Source organism: Erithacus rubecula, assembly GCF_903797595.1.
Source record: "Erithacus rubecula genome assembly, chromosome: 5".
Lineage (NCBI taxonomy): Eukaryota > Metazoa > Chordata > Aves > Passeriformes > Muscicapidae > Erithacus > Erithacus rubecula.
This window is the reverse complement of record NC_136687.1, coordinates 9,744,936-9,759,644: the sequence shown is the minus strand read 5'-3', so window position 1 is coordinate 9,759,644 and position 14,709 is coordinate 9,744,936. Positions and strand designations below refer to the sequence as shown.

At 38.0% G+C, this 14,709-nt stretch overlaps 1 protein-coding gene across 5 annotated transcripts in view; it reads left to right on the top strand.

The window, feature by feature from the left end:
* SORCS2 (sortilin related VPS10 domain containing receptor 2) overlaps nucleotides 1-14,709 on the top strand; it is a 530,132-nt gene that overhangs the window by 295,295 nt on the left and 220,128 nt on the right. For all 5 annotated transcript variants that reach the window (XM_079307025.1, XM_079307023.1, XM_079307024.1 and 2 more), the window contains exon 3: nucleotides 381-480. In XM_079307025.1, the coding sequence (XP_079163151.1) occupies nucleotides 381-480 (100 nt within the window). The remainder of the gene's footprint in view (nucleotides 1-380; nucleotides 481-14,709) is intronic.

The following is a 14,709-nucleotide window of genomic DNA, read 5'->3' as shown; positions in this document are numbered from 1 at the left end:
TCTTTTTCTGCATAGCTGAGGAGGTGCTGTTGTACTTGCCAATGAGCCTCTGCTCTTCATAGCTCTTTTTTTCCACCTTGTGGGTGGTGATGGAAAGGTATATACGTCAGACTTCTGTCACTGCACAGAAAAAATTAAACTAGCACTGCAGAGAACTTCAAAGTACAGACAGAACTACCCAGTTTTTTTCAAACCTAGAACCTAGTTTTCTTAATAGTAGTAGATTTCTTTTAGTATCTAGTAAGCACTGAGAAGAACAAAAGGCTGGCAGAGAAGCATTGAAAATGGACAATTGGTGCACAGAGAGGGGTTTATTTTTTAACAGTTTCAATGCTGAAGTCTTTAGAAGAAAGCACTTACAGATGTTTGATTTCTTTCAGGTCTTCAGATTTTGGGACATTATACACAAAGTTGAATCTACAGCCTGGGATTGCCACTGTTATTGACAATTTCTACATTTGTTCCACCAACAAAAAGAAGGTATGTGGCAAAAAACCCCATTTTTGTAGTGCAGGTGAGATTCTGTGACTATTTGAAGTGTGTTTTACAGGTTCTCAGAATATAGAAAACTGCTTTTCATGATGGTGATGATCACCTTTGGTGCATTTGTGACATACAGCAGTGGGATATTTATTGTTCCTGAATAGTACAGATGAAAAAAAAGTGCCTTGATGGATGTGGAAACCCTATGAGGTCATTGACTCATAACACTCCTGTAAATCAAGCTTTCTTAGTGTTTTCCATGCAAATGAAAAAGGAAATTCTGTAGGTATTCACAGATCCCAATGGATTCTGGGACTAACAGATAACTCTAATATGAGTTTGAAACTCTTCATCCTTAATGCACAAGGTTCTTTGCACCTTCCTTAGTATAAAATATAGGGATGGGGCAGACTGTAATTGATAATTATGTTTGCCTTGTGTAGAACCCTCTTAAATAGATTTTAAAAATCCCTCTCCTTGAAGCTTTCTTAGGAAATGTTCCTGCATCATTACTAAAAATCAAAATGCTTTTCCTGGAACCTGGGAAGGTTAAGTGGACTTTATAAGTGAGAGTGAAATTGACCCACTGAGTGTATTTACAATGGATGTTACATTAGAAGCAACAGGAAAAGTGATTATGGGAAAAAAACACAGTAACAGCCCTTCTGTGTCTCCAAAGTACCTGTGATTTAAATGGCAAGAACTGTAAAGTACAATGGGAAACACAAGCACAGCGGGTCTTTAATGAAATAAGAATTTTCTCTTGATAAGGGCCTTTTACATCCAGTGTAATACAGAAACACTATTTCAGTAGAGGCCACTGATTGGAAGAACAATGTTTGTTGTGTTTGTCTGTCTGTTTTGCTTAATTAAAAATCAGTGGAACTCATCGAGGCTGCCTCAGTGGATAAGTACATATTGTATTTCTCTTGAAATTGTTGCTGGAATTTTGTGCCCAAACTGTGCTATGTCTGAGATTGGTAATCTATTTTTAATCTACTGCAAAGCCAGAAATTACTTTTTGTTTCTTGAGGTGGAACTGCCAACAAGTACAAAGTTTCTTCGGATTATGTTTCTCAGATATACAATTACTGGTTGTTTTAAGTCCAAAAGAATAAAACAAAAAATCTTTACCCATCCCAGTTTCTGGAATGAAAACTAGAAGGAGGAGATGGATGAGAGCCCCATGGAGGATCTTTGCCAGCTCAGTCAGCTACAATATCAAAGCCTGCCCAAGCACAGGGGTTCAGTGACAATATGATTGTGCCAGTTGTGCGAAAAAATAAACAACTGCTAACTTTTCAGCCTAAATGACACACCAGTGTTCACAAGAACCCTCATGTTAATGCTGTCCAAGCAAAATCTATATTCTACTGAATTTCACAAGTCGAGACACAAACCCTGCTTTAGCACTGTCCATACTAAACTAATATCGTATTGAAATCCATCTGATACAGAAAGTGCCTTTGAGTCAACATAAATATACTATTTTTATGAAGATATTTGCTTTTATGAAGATGCTGTTTATTAGAATACAAACAACAAAAACAGCAGAGCAGAAAGGATTGCTAGGGCCTTTAGATGATGCCAGAGGGATATATATTAATACATTGAAATATACATACATGCATATGTAGCACAAAAATGATGAAAGCAATGAGGTTGCATGCTTTAGTCAATGACTTCAGACTAGTCTGGGACATTTTACAGTCACCTCTGGAAGGTAAGAGGAAAGCCTTCAAGTTTTAAGAGCTTTTATCTGTTGCAATGGGAAGTTTTAGGTGCTGGACCTTTGATTAGGGCACTAAGACTAAGTTGGTCTCCCACAAGTTATTCAGAATGATGGAGGAACATATCTCCCTGTTTGTCTATTTCAGCACAGTTGCACTGAGGTGGAATAGAATATTAGAATTCTGACTCCCTTTTCTGAGCTGAGCAGAAGTCTCACTTGTTCTTGATGTTACCAGACTTCAAATCATTATGGTGTGAGTTTTCTTCAACCACACATCTTTTAAAATGTGCTGAAAATGGAAACTGGAGTGCTGACTGTGTATACTGAAAATGAGCATGCACTTTAAAGCATAAGTAGTCCCATGCTACCACTAGCATTTGGTTACAGGGAAAATACCTGAAAGCAAAGATAAAATACATTTATAGGGATTTTAATACTTTGCATATTAAAGTTTTCTATGATTTAATTTCATTTAGCCATTATAGTCTTCATTTGTGGGAGAGCAGATACTGCACATATAAAGCTCATCATTCCCACCTCAGTGTCATCACATCAGTTCTGTAGAATTAGGTATATGGTCAACTCTCTTCCTCTACAATGAAGGGAGAAATGTATATATCTCCAGGCAGTTCATGCTGTTAAAATCTTTGTTCTTATGAAAATAAGGCTGAATTATCTTGTGGAGGTCTCTGTAACTGACTGTGTGATTGTTGTGGGTTTGAACAAAATCAAACTGTTCTGCAGAGACACAAAGGGATGAGTCATGGTTTAATCTCAGCTGGCAGTTAAGTACCACACTGCCATTGGCTCACTTCATCCACCAGTTCCTTCAGGGCCTGTGGATTCCTCTCACCAAGTCCCAGGGACTTGTGCACATTCAGGTTCCTTAGACAGTCTCAAACCTGTTCTCCTACCATGGCAAGTTCTTCATTTTCCCAGTCCTAGCCTCTGCCTTCTTTGATTTGGGTGCTGTGACTAGAGCTTTAATGGACCAAGAAACAAACATGAAGTGGAAGATAATTCATTTATTTGTTTTGAAATGCAATTAAATGAAATATGTGCTAGAAGGTTCCATTCTAGTTCTTGGGCTGACATAATTTTTGCAGTTCATAGCTTCCATTGTACCAGCTCCTGGAGTGCCTTAGACTTTCACTCAACTTGCCTCCACTCTGTGAGCTTCAATAATACCAGACAATGGACTTCTAAGTGAGCTTTATACAGTAAGTATGAAATTGTACTGGAAATTTTCAGTGAATTACTCCAGCTAGCATTTTCTTAAGATGTATTGAAAATAATGCAGTTGATCAAGAAGTGTGTTAGCAGATGCAAAAAATAAAACATCGTTTTCACATAGTAAAATGTGGAAAAGGGACTGTATAAAGTGCCCCACAAGATTATAAGGTAAAGTATAGGAATATAGGAATTCAACTGGGGACTGAATTACTGGAGGAAGTATGAAAATAATTTATAAAACCTACTACATTCATTCAAAAAGTGGCACATTTGATTTTCCTCTTAGCCTTCTATGGACAAGTTGTGTTGAGTACTGTTCATAGGCTAAGTTAAGAATCAGGAAGGGGTATCAAGGTCATGTCTAGACAATCTTTTGACAGTTGGGGTAAATTCATTCATTCTGTGTCTTTTTCTGGCTACAGGCAGCAGAACTCTAATGCAGAAATCGTGTTGCTGCAGTTACCAGAGGATTCAAGCTATGAAACCTAGTTTTGACAAGGAATGATAGCAAATCTCTGAGGGTAGAACTTTAGAGGACTTTGTTTGTTGCTCTGAATGGACCTTTCTGATGAAATCATGAGATGGAGGTGTGAACTGTGGCTGTATTGTTTGTAAGGCAAAGTTGAATTGCAGACAGCCAGCTGCACAAGTAAAAAAAAAATTCACCTACCTGAAAATGACCAAGTAGGATCATAGATCATCACCCCAAATGCTATGAAACAGCAGAGTAATAGGCAAGGTCACACTCTAATTGAGAGTTCCTGCTTCCTAAGGATGCATTAATATTTGGTTTGCATTCTGTCTGGTTTTAGTGTAGTATAAACCAGCAACTAAAGACTATGATATGGTTTTGGAAAGCTGTAGAGTAGTGAAGGGGGGTCTGCTGTGTAAGCTCTCTGATGCTACCTTCTCTGTTTGAAGCACTTTTTCACTGATCTGTGTTATAAAATAGCCTTTCCCTACGCAGCCATGAAGTGTTGTGCAGTGACAAGGGCTGTCCGTGCACTTTAAACAACAGAATTTATGTAATTATCTCCTTTTCAGTAATTAGCACACCCTGATAAAGTCAAATGGTGCAGGAAACCCATTAGGTGCCATGTGCAGGAAATAATTTGCTTTGTGTTCTCTGTTTTCCAAACCAACTTTTTAATTGTGACTCAGATGTACTTTACATGATTTATAGAGCATGGGATTAGGGTTTCCATAGTGTCAATCTGGAACCAGGTGCACAAAGTAAATTCTTTCTACAGAAGAAAAAAGTTAGCAGAATCCAGTTTCACTAAGCTAAATTATCAATAAAATAGTTAATATTTTGGGGGGCATATATGCTGTTGGATGTAGAAATTGCATATTTGATTTTATGTAGTGTTGCTGGGGAGGAGTTGAACGAACACAATGATTTTTTCCCTCACATTCTTCGCATATTTTAATTTTAATTTATGCTAATGGAATTGGTGCATCCGTCCTTCCATTTACATGCTTTTGGAAAACAGGCAGCTAAGCAGTTTATATTCAGGCTTTTGATATTAAGAGAAAATAAATGTTGATTTTGCATACACTAACTTATTAGTTAAATGGGTTGAACACTTACATTTCCCAGCTGTCACAATAACCAATAGCTGCATGTTTTTCCAAATGTGACAAACATGTATTCTTGCTTCCCAGACAAGGCAGAACACTTGAGATAGTAATAAAGATATAGGCTTTCTTATACACTATTTTAACTCTTGATAATTTAAATAGTGTGAATTACAGTTTGCAAAAGAGTATTTGCCAGATCTATAAAAGCATTTCCCAAGATGCAATTGGCTTAAGCAATGTTTAAAAGCACTTAGAGGGAAATGCAGTTCTACATCATTTTGACATTTGTCTTTCAGAGCAGAACAATTGGTTATGGAATTTGTCAAAATGCAATATGACTACATTTACTTGTAAGGAATAATTCTACTTGAGTATCAGTTTCCTTAGAGACCATGCCAGAACATCTTCAAATAGAGAGAGCAGAATTATCTTACATGTTTTTTGGTAGTCAGCTGAGGAATATTCCTTTCAATAAGTTCAGTAGTTACTTCAGGAACATTTCCTTGTGAAATTACAGAATGGGTTTGTATGTTGAGATTTCTACCATGATGTGTTCTTGCCTTATAAGCAGTGTCACCATTCAATTTTATTCCAGTGATGCACCATCAGAGCACTAATATGACCTGACATCATTTTGCTTAGGACTTAAATCCATGACTGTTCAGTTTGTCTTCAGATATTCCAGATACTACCAGAAATATGCCCAATAATTGACTCTCTTTTCTCCACCCACACTTTGCTAGTTGCTAGATTGCTGTGAGAGGCAGTCCTGGGCAGAAATCCCAGATTTTATTCACACACAGTTGATGAGCAGTTGCTTTGTTGGCAACCAGGAAGCTGCAAAATGCAAGTGGAGCTCAATAGGTTAAAACAGTCAGAGCTTTCATTGAGCTGTTAGCTGAAGTCACAGTCCACAGCAAAGGTTCATCCAGCACCACCAAACCCATGACATACTTGGGGAGGATTTGATGGATGATGTTTGATGGGGTGTGACTATGTATATGTGAAAAAAATAGGATAAAGCTTTGAGAAACAGATTTGAACTGTTGAAAATTAAACCTGTGGATGAAATAATGGCTTGGGATCTGGCTATTAAAGAGGTATTTGAGTTATTTACTGGCTAAATGGAGGGTAGGAGCCATAGCTTTCCAGCTGGAGTGATTACTGCTGTGATTGAGAAACCAGCGCTTTTACACATTTTGTATGTAAACAGGTCTGCTTAAAAAATATGTAACTCCCATGTCATTGTCATATTCTAACTCCTTGCAATCCTTTCAATAAGTGGAAATTTGAGAATACCCTTTATCCTAACCAGTAGATTATGAATGCATTTTCCTATGTAGTGTGACAGAGGAAGATGTAATCTAGTTTTGTTTCCATCAAAATATTTCTGTGCATTTCTCCATCCTGTTCTTGTATGTTCAGAGCTAGAAGGAATCCCTACCTTTTGTTGATCATGACAGGCTTGTCTTTGAATACCTTTTTGAATGCATGTCCACTAAAACATTGAACAGTGCAAGCTGAAGCTGCCTCTGAAACTTCTGTCAATTCTCCTCTCTTGGAACCAACAAATGTTCTGTAGTTCAGCACCTGAAGTACTAAAGGCTGAAGTACACCTGAAGTACATTAAAAGCTACACTTCATATTAAAAAAAAAAGAAAGGAAAACAGCCCACAAGAAACAGCCAAGCCAACAAACCTGACTAACAGTAGAAGTGAACAGTAGAATGCCATGACCAGCATGTAGGTTTCCCACAGTATGTAGGATAATTGCTCATCAAGGTAGAAGGTGTGTGAGCTAAATGGCTGCATGCTTGAATAGACATTCTGTGTTATTATTCTATCCTAGAATTCTTCTGATGCTTAGAGATCTCAATTGAAGTTTTTGAGACTGACCTTCCACTGTAATTTTGCAGCCTAATGTGCAACTTTTGCATTCTTTTGTGCTCATGCATACAATGATTCTGAGGAAAAATAGGCCTGTCTTTACTGTATGCTCATTATAAATGCTTTTGTTCTGTTTTTATGAATGTCCTGTCTAAAACTCATTAGTCATAAAAGCACACCAACAACTACCAAAAAGACGTAATGTTAAATTAAGTTTACTGTAGTGAAGCCAAAAATAAAATGACTAGTCAGTGGGAGTACAACATAAAAAGATTTATGTGAAAATGGAAAAGACCTCCGAGCAACTGTTAAGAGACCATTGTGCATATGATTCTGCACTTGAGAGACATCTATTTCCCTCCCAGTAATTCTGGAAAGAGAAGGATTCCAAGCAGCGTATTTTCAGCAAGGTTTTATTTGCTATTATGATGAGCAGGGGTCATTGCTCGGAGAAATAGGAGCAGTCAATCAGGAGCATGCAGCAGAAAGCAGGTCTGAAGCTGCCCTCAGCACCTGGGGAAGGATGTGCTGCTCAGGGGGGCTGCTCAGAGGGAATGGGAATGTGCAATATTCCCTGCTGGGAGCGTTTGAGATCTGAGATTTTGATTTGCTATTTCTAAAAGTAAGGGTAAATTTGCAAAAATTTAGACCACGTTGTTATTTCAAAGCCCATTATTTCAAAATGTAGATTCTTATGCCCAATTCTGTATTTGAGCCATATCACAAAGAAAAATATAGAGGGAGTAGAGGTCTCTTAAGTGAGACCTGAATTAGGCTCTTCTCCAGCATGGCAGAGAATTTCTTGTGTCCTAAAAAAAGCTACAACAGTCTTCTAATCAGTTGTTATGAGGATCACGCACATCTTTTTTTAAAAACTGTACATTTCCAGGCAAATACCATCCTGGAAGATTCTCTGATGCAATGTGGAACTCGCAGCATTGAATATAATAAGGAGGCAAATCATAATATATATGATAGCGTCCAAAGGAGAAGGTGTCCATATGGAGAGTGAATTTTGTCACAGGTAAAACAAGAAAGGAAGATGTGCTGCATTAGTGGTGCTGGATCTTACTTAGCAAGAGGAACCAGGAGAAAAGAGGAAAGAGAACTGAAAAGAGTAATGATAAAGGATTGATAACAAACCTCTAACTGTACTCAGTAACTATTTGGTTGGTTGCCAAATCTGCTTGGATGAAATGGGTACAGGTAAATCTCTAGAACAGTCAAGTTTCTGGCATAGGCAAGATGAGAGATTTCTGTGAGTGATTTAGATTGTTTGTATCAATTATAATTATCCTGTATGTTGAGATTAATTCTGTCTAATTATTTACTCAGTATCACAACATGCTAAGAGGCTATATCATGTTCTTCATGTTGCAGAAGGGAGGGAGTTTCATCTTAACTTTCATCTTAACTCAGAGTCTAACAGCAGGAACCAGTAGGTCCATGTTAAGGAGATTATATGAAAACTGCTAAGCTGTATTGGACAAGAGATGAGTACCATTCAGGAGGTCTGCAAGAACAGTGTACAGTAGGTGTATTCCCCAGACAGCCCCAAGAAAATAATGATCTAGTGTGTTTGCAACTACAGCATTATTCAATATTCATCATGCTTGCTGATGGATTGTCTGCTTCTCCTGGAGACCTGTGTGTTTCCTTCTCATTTCCAAGTGATGGAATGGTGGATGAGTCCCAGTTTCCATGCTTCACACTATGCTAGTGTTGACCAATCTTCTGATGTGTCAAATCCTGCTTCTCTTCACTGCCACTGGTCAACTTCCCTTGTGCTGACCACACAGGTTGTTCTGGCTCTCTCAGTAGTGGAGATGCAGCAGGACATTTCCCCCAGAGTTGGTATGGGAGCACAGTGGAAATGAGCAGGGCTTGAATGGTGGCCATGGCCATTTTGCAGGACTGGCAGTGTGCTCACTTCCCTGGGAATCCCTGGGGCTGCTACCCCTCTGGTCTGCCAGGAGTAAAACTGTTGTAAAACCAGTCAATTTCTGCAATCCACCTGTGATGGCACAAGCAGGACTTCTAAACTATTGTGGAAATTAAGTGTTCCAGTGACTTTGTTTATTCCACTCTCTTTGTGGCATTTGCTAGATGGGATGGATGTAACTGTCTGCTTACCTGTTTCTAATTCTGAAATGAGCCCTGACTCCCAGTAGCCCCAGCACCCTGCAGCAGCAGCAGATATCTACTGAAAAAGCAGGACCTGTGTGGCAAATATGTTCTAATGCAGCCTGCACCCATGTGCTTGAGCACAGTCAGCAAAAATTCAGGCAAAGATAAAACAGAATTTTATTTTTTTTATTATTTTTTTCCCCCCACACTATATGTTTCTGTCAGAGAAGGATTCTTCCTCCTGGAATCTTGAATTTCACATTCAACTAAGCCACCCCTGAAGCCTCCTTGATGTGGTCTCTCTGGGACTTGTCCTAGAGACAGATTTTTTCATCTGTGGGAATAATGCACTAGATTGCTGCCATCCCTTCATAGCAGAAGATTGCCATGGAATGAATGGTGATTGTCCTTGATATTGCCTGTTTGGTTTTGAGGAGGGATCTTCTACAAGCTTGTTTAAGTTTGTGACTAGCAGATATTTCTCTCTTCACTGTTTTTGGTGTGTTTTTTTTTTCATTCCTAATCTCTTTCTGAAACTCTCTACTTTTCTTTCTTCCGTTTCTCAGCCTTACTTCTTTCTACACCTCACACATGGATTGTGGATCAAATTTAAGCTTTTTCTTTCATGGTTACAATGACTACAGAAAAATAATATTTAGAAGAATGTAGCTAATAGTCTATGTTTCTATTCAAAAATCACAATATTCTTGGGATAATAATAATAAATCTGCTGTCACATCCATAACTATCATATATAAACCAGATCTCTTCAACAATGGAGGTAGGATGATTCAGTCAGGGAGCTGTTAGCCAGGAGACCTGACATCAGTTTCTATGACCTTGAGCAAGCTGAGCCTCCCTGAAGCCTGACTTCCTATTGCCTCATACCCTGTAATAGCATTTGCCTGGTGCAAAACCACTGTGACATGACATGATTTGACAGCCTACCTTGAGATCAGATTGCAAGGTAAGGTTTTGCAGAAAGTACAGAATTAGTCTGGCTTAGTTTCCTTGTTTATAAACTTAAATGGAGTCTCTAGATCACCTATGATCCCTAAATAAGTGCTAAGTATTTTTATGGACTCATTTCAAGACAAATGGACATTTATCAGGTATTTTTTGTGTCACACCCCTGCAGTATTCAACAGCATTTTAGGATTTGCAGTATGCTGAAAATAATTGTTATAAATATGTTCCCATGTTTAAAGATTGTTTAACATTTATTAGTCATAGTTGGTTCAGTACATAGGTAATATTTTGGATGTGGTGGTAATACTTTTTATTCTCACTGAAATGATGAAAATCAGCTTTTTGACCCAAAGAGAGCAGGATTAATTTTTTGCTGCAATTTCTGGATATGCAGTTTACAGATATATTATTTTATTCTCAATCCTCTAAACAAAATTAGCAGTCTGGATCTTAAAAGGGCTTTCAGATTTGATTAAGATGCTGTCATTCTCTTTTAGAAGGAACAGGTTTGTGCAGGGAGGGTCTGGGATGGAAGTGTGTGAGGTAGCACTGAGGGATTGCAGTGTTTATCTTGTAAAATTCGATGCCAAAAATGGACAACTGCAAGTTGCATAAAAGCTGTGCTTTCAGTGTAACTATGACTACAGGAATCAGCCTGGGATCCATGGGAATAATAAAACATCTCATATAAATTTAAAATAGTAAATACACTAGTAGTTTTTTAGTGCTGATATATGTCCTGGTTTTTTCATTCAGCCATACCCATGAACTATTTTTTATTTTTTTTTTTTTTCCAGTTTGCATCACTTTAAATGCTTTTACAGCTTGTTTGGGATGCAGTGCTGGCTGGCATAAATTAGTGGGCTTTGGCTAAAGGTTCCAGTCTTTCCATGAGAATACAAGTGTCTCACACTTTGTTCTTTCTGTGGCTCCAGCAAAGGCAATGATTCTCTTACCTGCTACTACTGAAAATATCAGAAATGCTTCTGTAGCACAGGAGCAGGCAGTCTGGGTCTGTATTATTCTTTTTATTATTTGCTATATAAGTCTCAGGGATGCAGGGTTTGTGCTGGGCTTTGGGACTGCAAAGGCTCCTCAGAATCTCCCACATGCTGTACATTAGTGCAAGGTCCAGCTGTAACTTTTCACTTGACTTAGGCTGACAAAGTCTATAAAAGTGTCTGTTCTGGGCTGAAATTCCACTCAGGAGGTACTCATGTATTCCTTGGTATATTGCAGGACCATATTAAAACCACTTGTGTGCTGTACTCTGCCATAAGATCTCAGAATTTTATGTGCATGTGGATGACTTGGCATCTCCTGTTAATAACTTTGGGAATTCTGGAGAGGTTGTAAGATTTCCCTCTTACAGATGTGGAAACAGAAAGATGTAAATTACTTGCATGGGAAAGAAATTAGAGAAATTTAATAATAAGCCACACATCTAAACCAGTCTCTCAAGTTGAAGTCTTAAAAAGTAGTCTTTTCCATCACAAAAAATATTAGATTAATTAAATAATATGCATTATTACCAAGTTACAGAGTAGTTTGGGCTTCTGAAGGTCTATCAATATCATAAATATCAGTAGTCAGATATCTAAAAGTATATTTTAGTGACCAAAAAAACCAAAATAACCTGAAAGCTTATTATTTCCACAAACAAAGACTGAAATTTAGGAAGTATCTTCAATGTTAAGATCATAATTAGCTTTAAGAGGGATCAAATAGATTAAATAGAATAAATTAGATAAAATATTAATCTGTTATCTAAGATAAAATATCTCTAATACTAAAGATGTGACTTCTGAGTCAAATTTCTTTACTTTGTAGAAAGCTATTCTGTGAAGATAATAGAAGTTTTAAAGCTTTTCTAAAGTGTTTGAGGCAATTTGAACTACATCTTTAAAAAGTTATACTCAGAAATGGAGAGTTGAATTCATGTCTAGGACCTTAATTCTAGATGCTTGGTTGGAAAACATTGCACTGTGTTTCTGCACAGTTCACAGGATTCAATTTTTAATAACACTTATCTTCTATAAACCATTTACCATGTAAAGTACCATTACCACAAGACTTTGAAAAGTTCTGAGAAAAATATGTATGTCTTGACTTCCAAATTAAAATAAAATGCTTGGAAAAGTGATAATGGAGCTAAGGTAAGGAAAACCTATGAGATAAAGTGGAATATTTTGTTTAAGTTGTCACCCTTTTAAATGTAGTGCTTTAAAATTTTGTCAAGGTTTACTTATAAAAGTAATAAATTCTCCTAATTAATATTAGCATTTGGCTTGGGAGACTAGTCAGAATTAAAGCGTGCATTGTAAACATTGCCTTTGCCACTTCAGCATTTTCAGGACAAAATTTATTTTTTTCTGAAAGTGCCCTGACATTTTAATAGTCTGGTAAGTGCCAGAACCTTACACATTTTTTTACTCTGATAGCTGGTGAATTTTTGACTTATATAGTATTTATAACTCTGAGTTTGCCTCCAAGCTATAAGAGATACTGCTTTACTTATGTATTTTTCTTTTTTTTTTTTTGATTCATTAGTAAGGGTATTATCCTCTTTCTCCACTTTATTTAAACTAAGAGCTTAAGGAGCAAATTCATTAGACTGATGCTCATAGTCTACAGGTTACACTACTCTGGTTTTCTGCCTTGTGTTCAGTGGTCCATGATTTAGGTAATTGCCAGTTATTTATCTCTTTTGTACATTTTGATAGCACACTATGTTTTGTTTGTGGTGGTTTTTTACCATCTCTCTTGTCCACTCTCTGTCTAAAGAAACCACTGCAGCTTGTCAGTGTTTGAGGTTGGACTCTTGGCTGTTCCTTAACATGACTCTGTCACCCACCACAGTGTTTAAGCCCTGTTCAGAAATGTAAGTTAAATATTACCCAGGAACAAAAGAGACAAAGTCTAAGTTTTCATGATAGCAGATTAGTTTATTTAAAAATCAGCAAATTATATAGGGACAGAATGCCAGATCCCCCCTTTCTACCTTCTTGCAGCTTCAGCTAACAAAATTGCCCTAGAGAACATTACAGCTATACACTGGTATTGACATCTACTGTAGCTTTTACCAGAAACCTCACAAAAAGGTCTGTTCTCAAGGCTGTAGACATTTTTACTAGATCTTAGGAAAAATAAGAATAATGTAAGAATGCAGAGTAAATTTTTAGTTTACTTTTTAATCCAGTAAATATACATTGATTGCTGCACACTAAGATGCTATTGTACATCCCCCTTGGAATTTCCAGCTCATTTTCCTTTCTTAAGGAATTGTAAACATCAGGAAGAAACCTTCAATTTAGGTTTGCCCATATCTGTTTTAGTGTATTATAAGGTAATCAGAGGTACTGCAGTTTGATGACCTTTCATCTAGGCTTGTTTAGCAGTGCACAGTGCTGCAATCTGGCCTTTCACGTGTTTTGAGTATTGATTTTTCAGATAGCAAGAACTGGAATAGTAACCTGGGGAGGTCTGGCATCACTGTGACCTGGTTTGCTTTTATTCCTTGTGACTCTAGTCAGCTTCTGGGAGCAGTGAGCTGATGGAAATGGAATGTCTCTCCCCACTTTTCTTTTGTGAAAGCTCCAAAAAAGGTGTTTCCTTGGTGTTTCTTCCTCTCTCTTTCCATTCCAGCTTGTTTCCATTCCAATTCTCTTTTTGTCCTCCCATCCTTCCAGCTGCAGATTGACCTGAAGGGGACCTGTCACCCTCACCCCAGGAGCAGCAGCAGCATTCAGCTCAGCCTGTATGGCTGGGCAGCCTTGCATGGGCACTGCTAATGACTGCTGCACTGAAAGTTGAGGCAGTTCTATGAGTTGGATGAAAAATTGCACATCAGGTGCAGTTTTGGTCAAGAATCACCTGAAATTTGTGCTCTGCTTTTGGAATGTCTTATCTCTTTGCTTTGGACAAAGAAATGTCCTGGCATTATTTTCTTCAAACCTCTATATAGTTCCAGGGTATGAATCCCCAGTTCATACTGGGGTACCATAAAATCACAGAATCATTTATATTGGAAAAGACCTTTAGGAGTATCAAGACCAGCCATAAGCCTAATGCTGCCAATGCCACCACTAACCCATGTCCCTAAGTGCCAGGGGCATGACTCACATGAAGGGATCATGAGGGCTGGACCTGGAACTTTCCCCTTGTTAAACCTCTTGGAGTTGACCTTGGCCCATCAATCCAGACTGTCCAGATTCCTCTGCAGAGCCTTTCTGCCTCCAGCAGATTAAACACTCCTGCCTACTTGGTATTATCTGTGAATTTACTGGGAGTGCACTCTTTTGCCAAGACTAGTTGGATCAGATGATTCTAGAGGTCCTGACCAACCTGGTATTCCATGACTCCATGATTCTATCCCCGTCCACATCACCTGATAAGGATGTTACTGGTCTGGATGAGGGGATTGCATGCACCATGGTGATGGGTGGCTTCCAAATTAAATGTGTGATGTTGGTTCCTGTGAGAGTAGTTCTGTGTGAAGAACCCATTATCTGGATGAAATGCTCTTCATGCCTGGGGAATGAGAGTATGAACAGTGCCACAAAGGGGTTGAGTTGATGACTGATGTCAGTACTCAACATTTCTAAAACAATGTCACCAGACCTCTTTGTAATCTTGGATATACTTTCTCAATCTAAAAATCTCTTCCTAAATGGATTTCTCTTGTGGGAATGAGGTTCC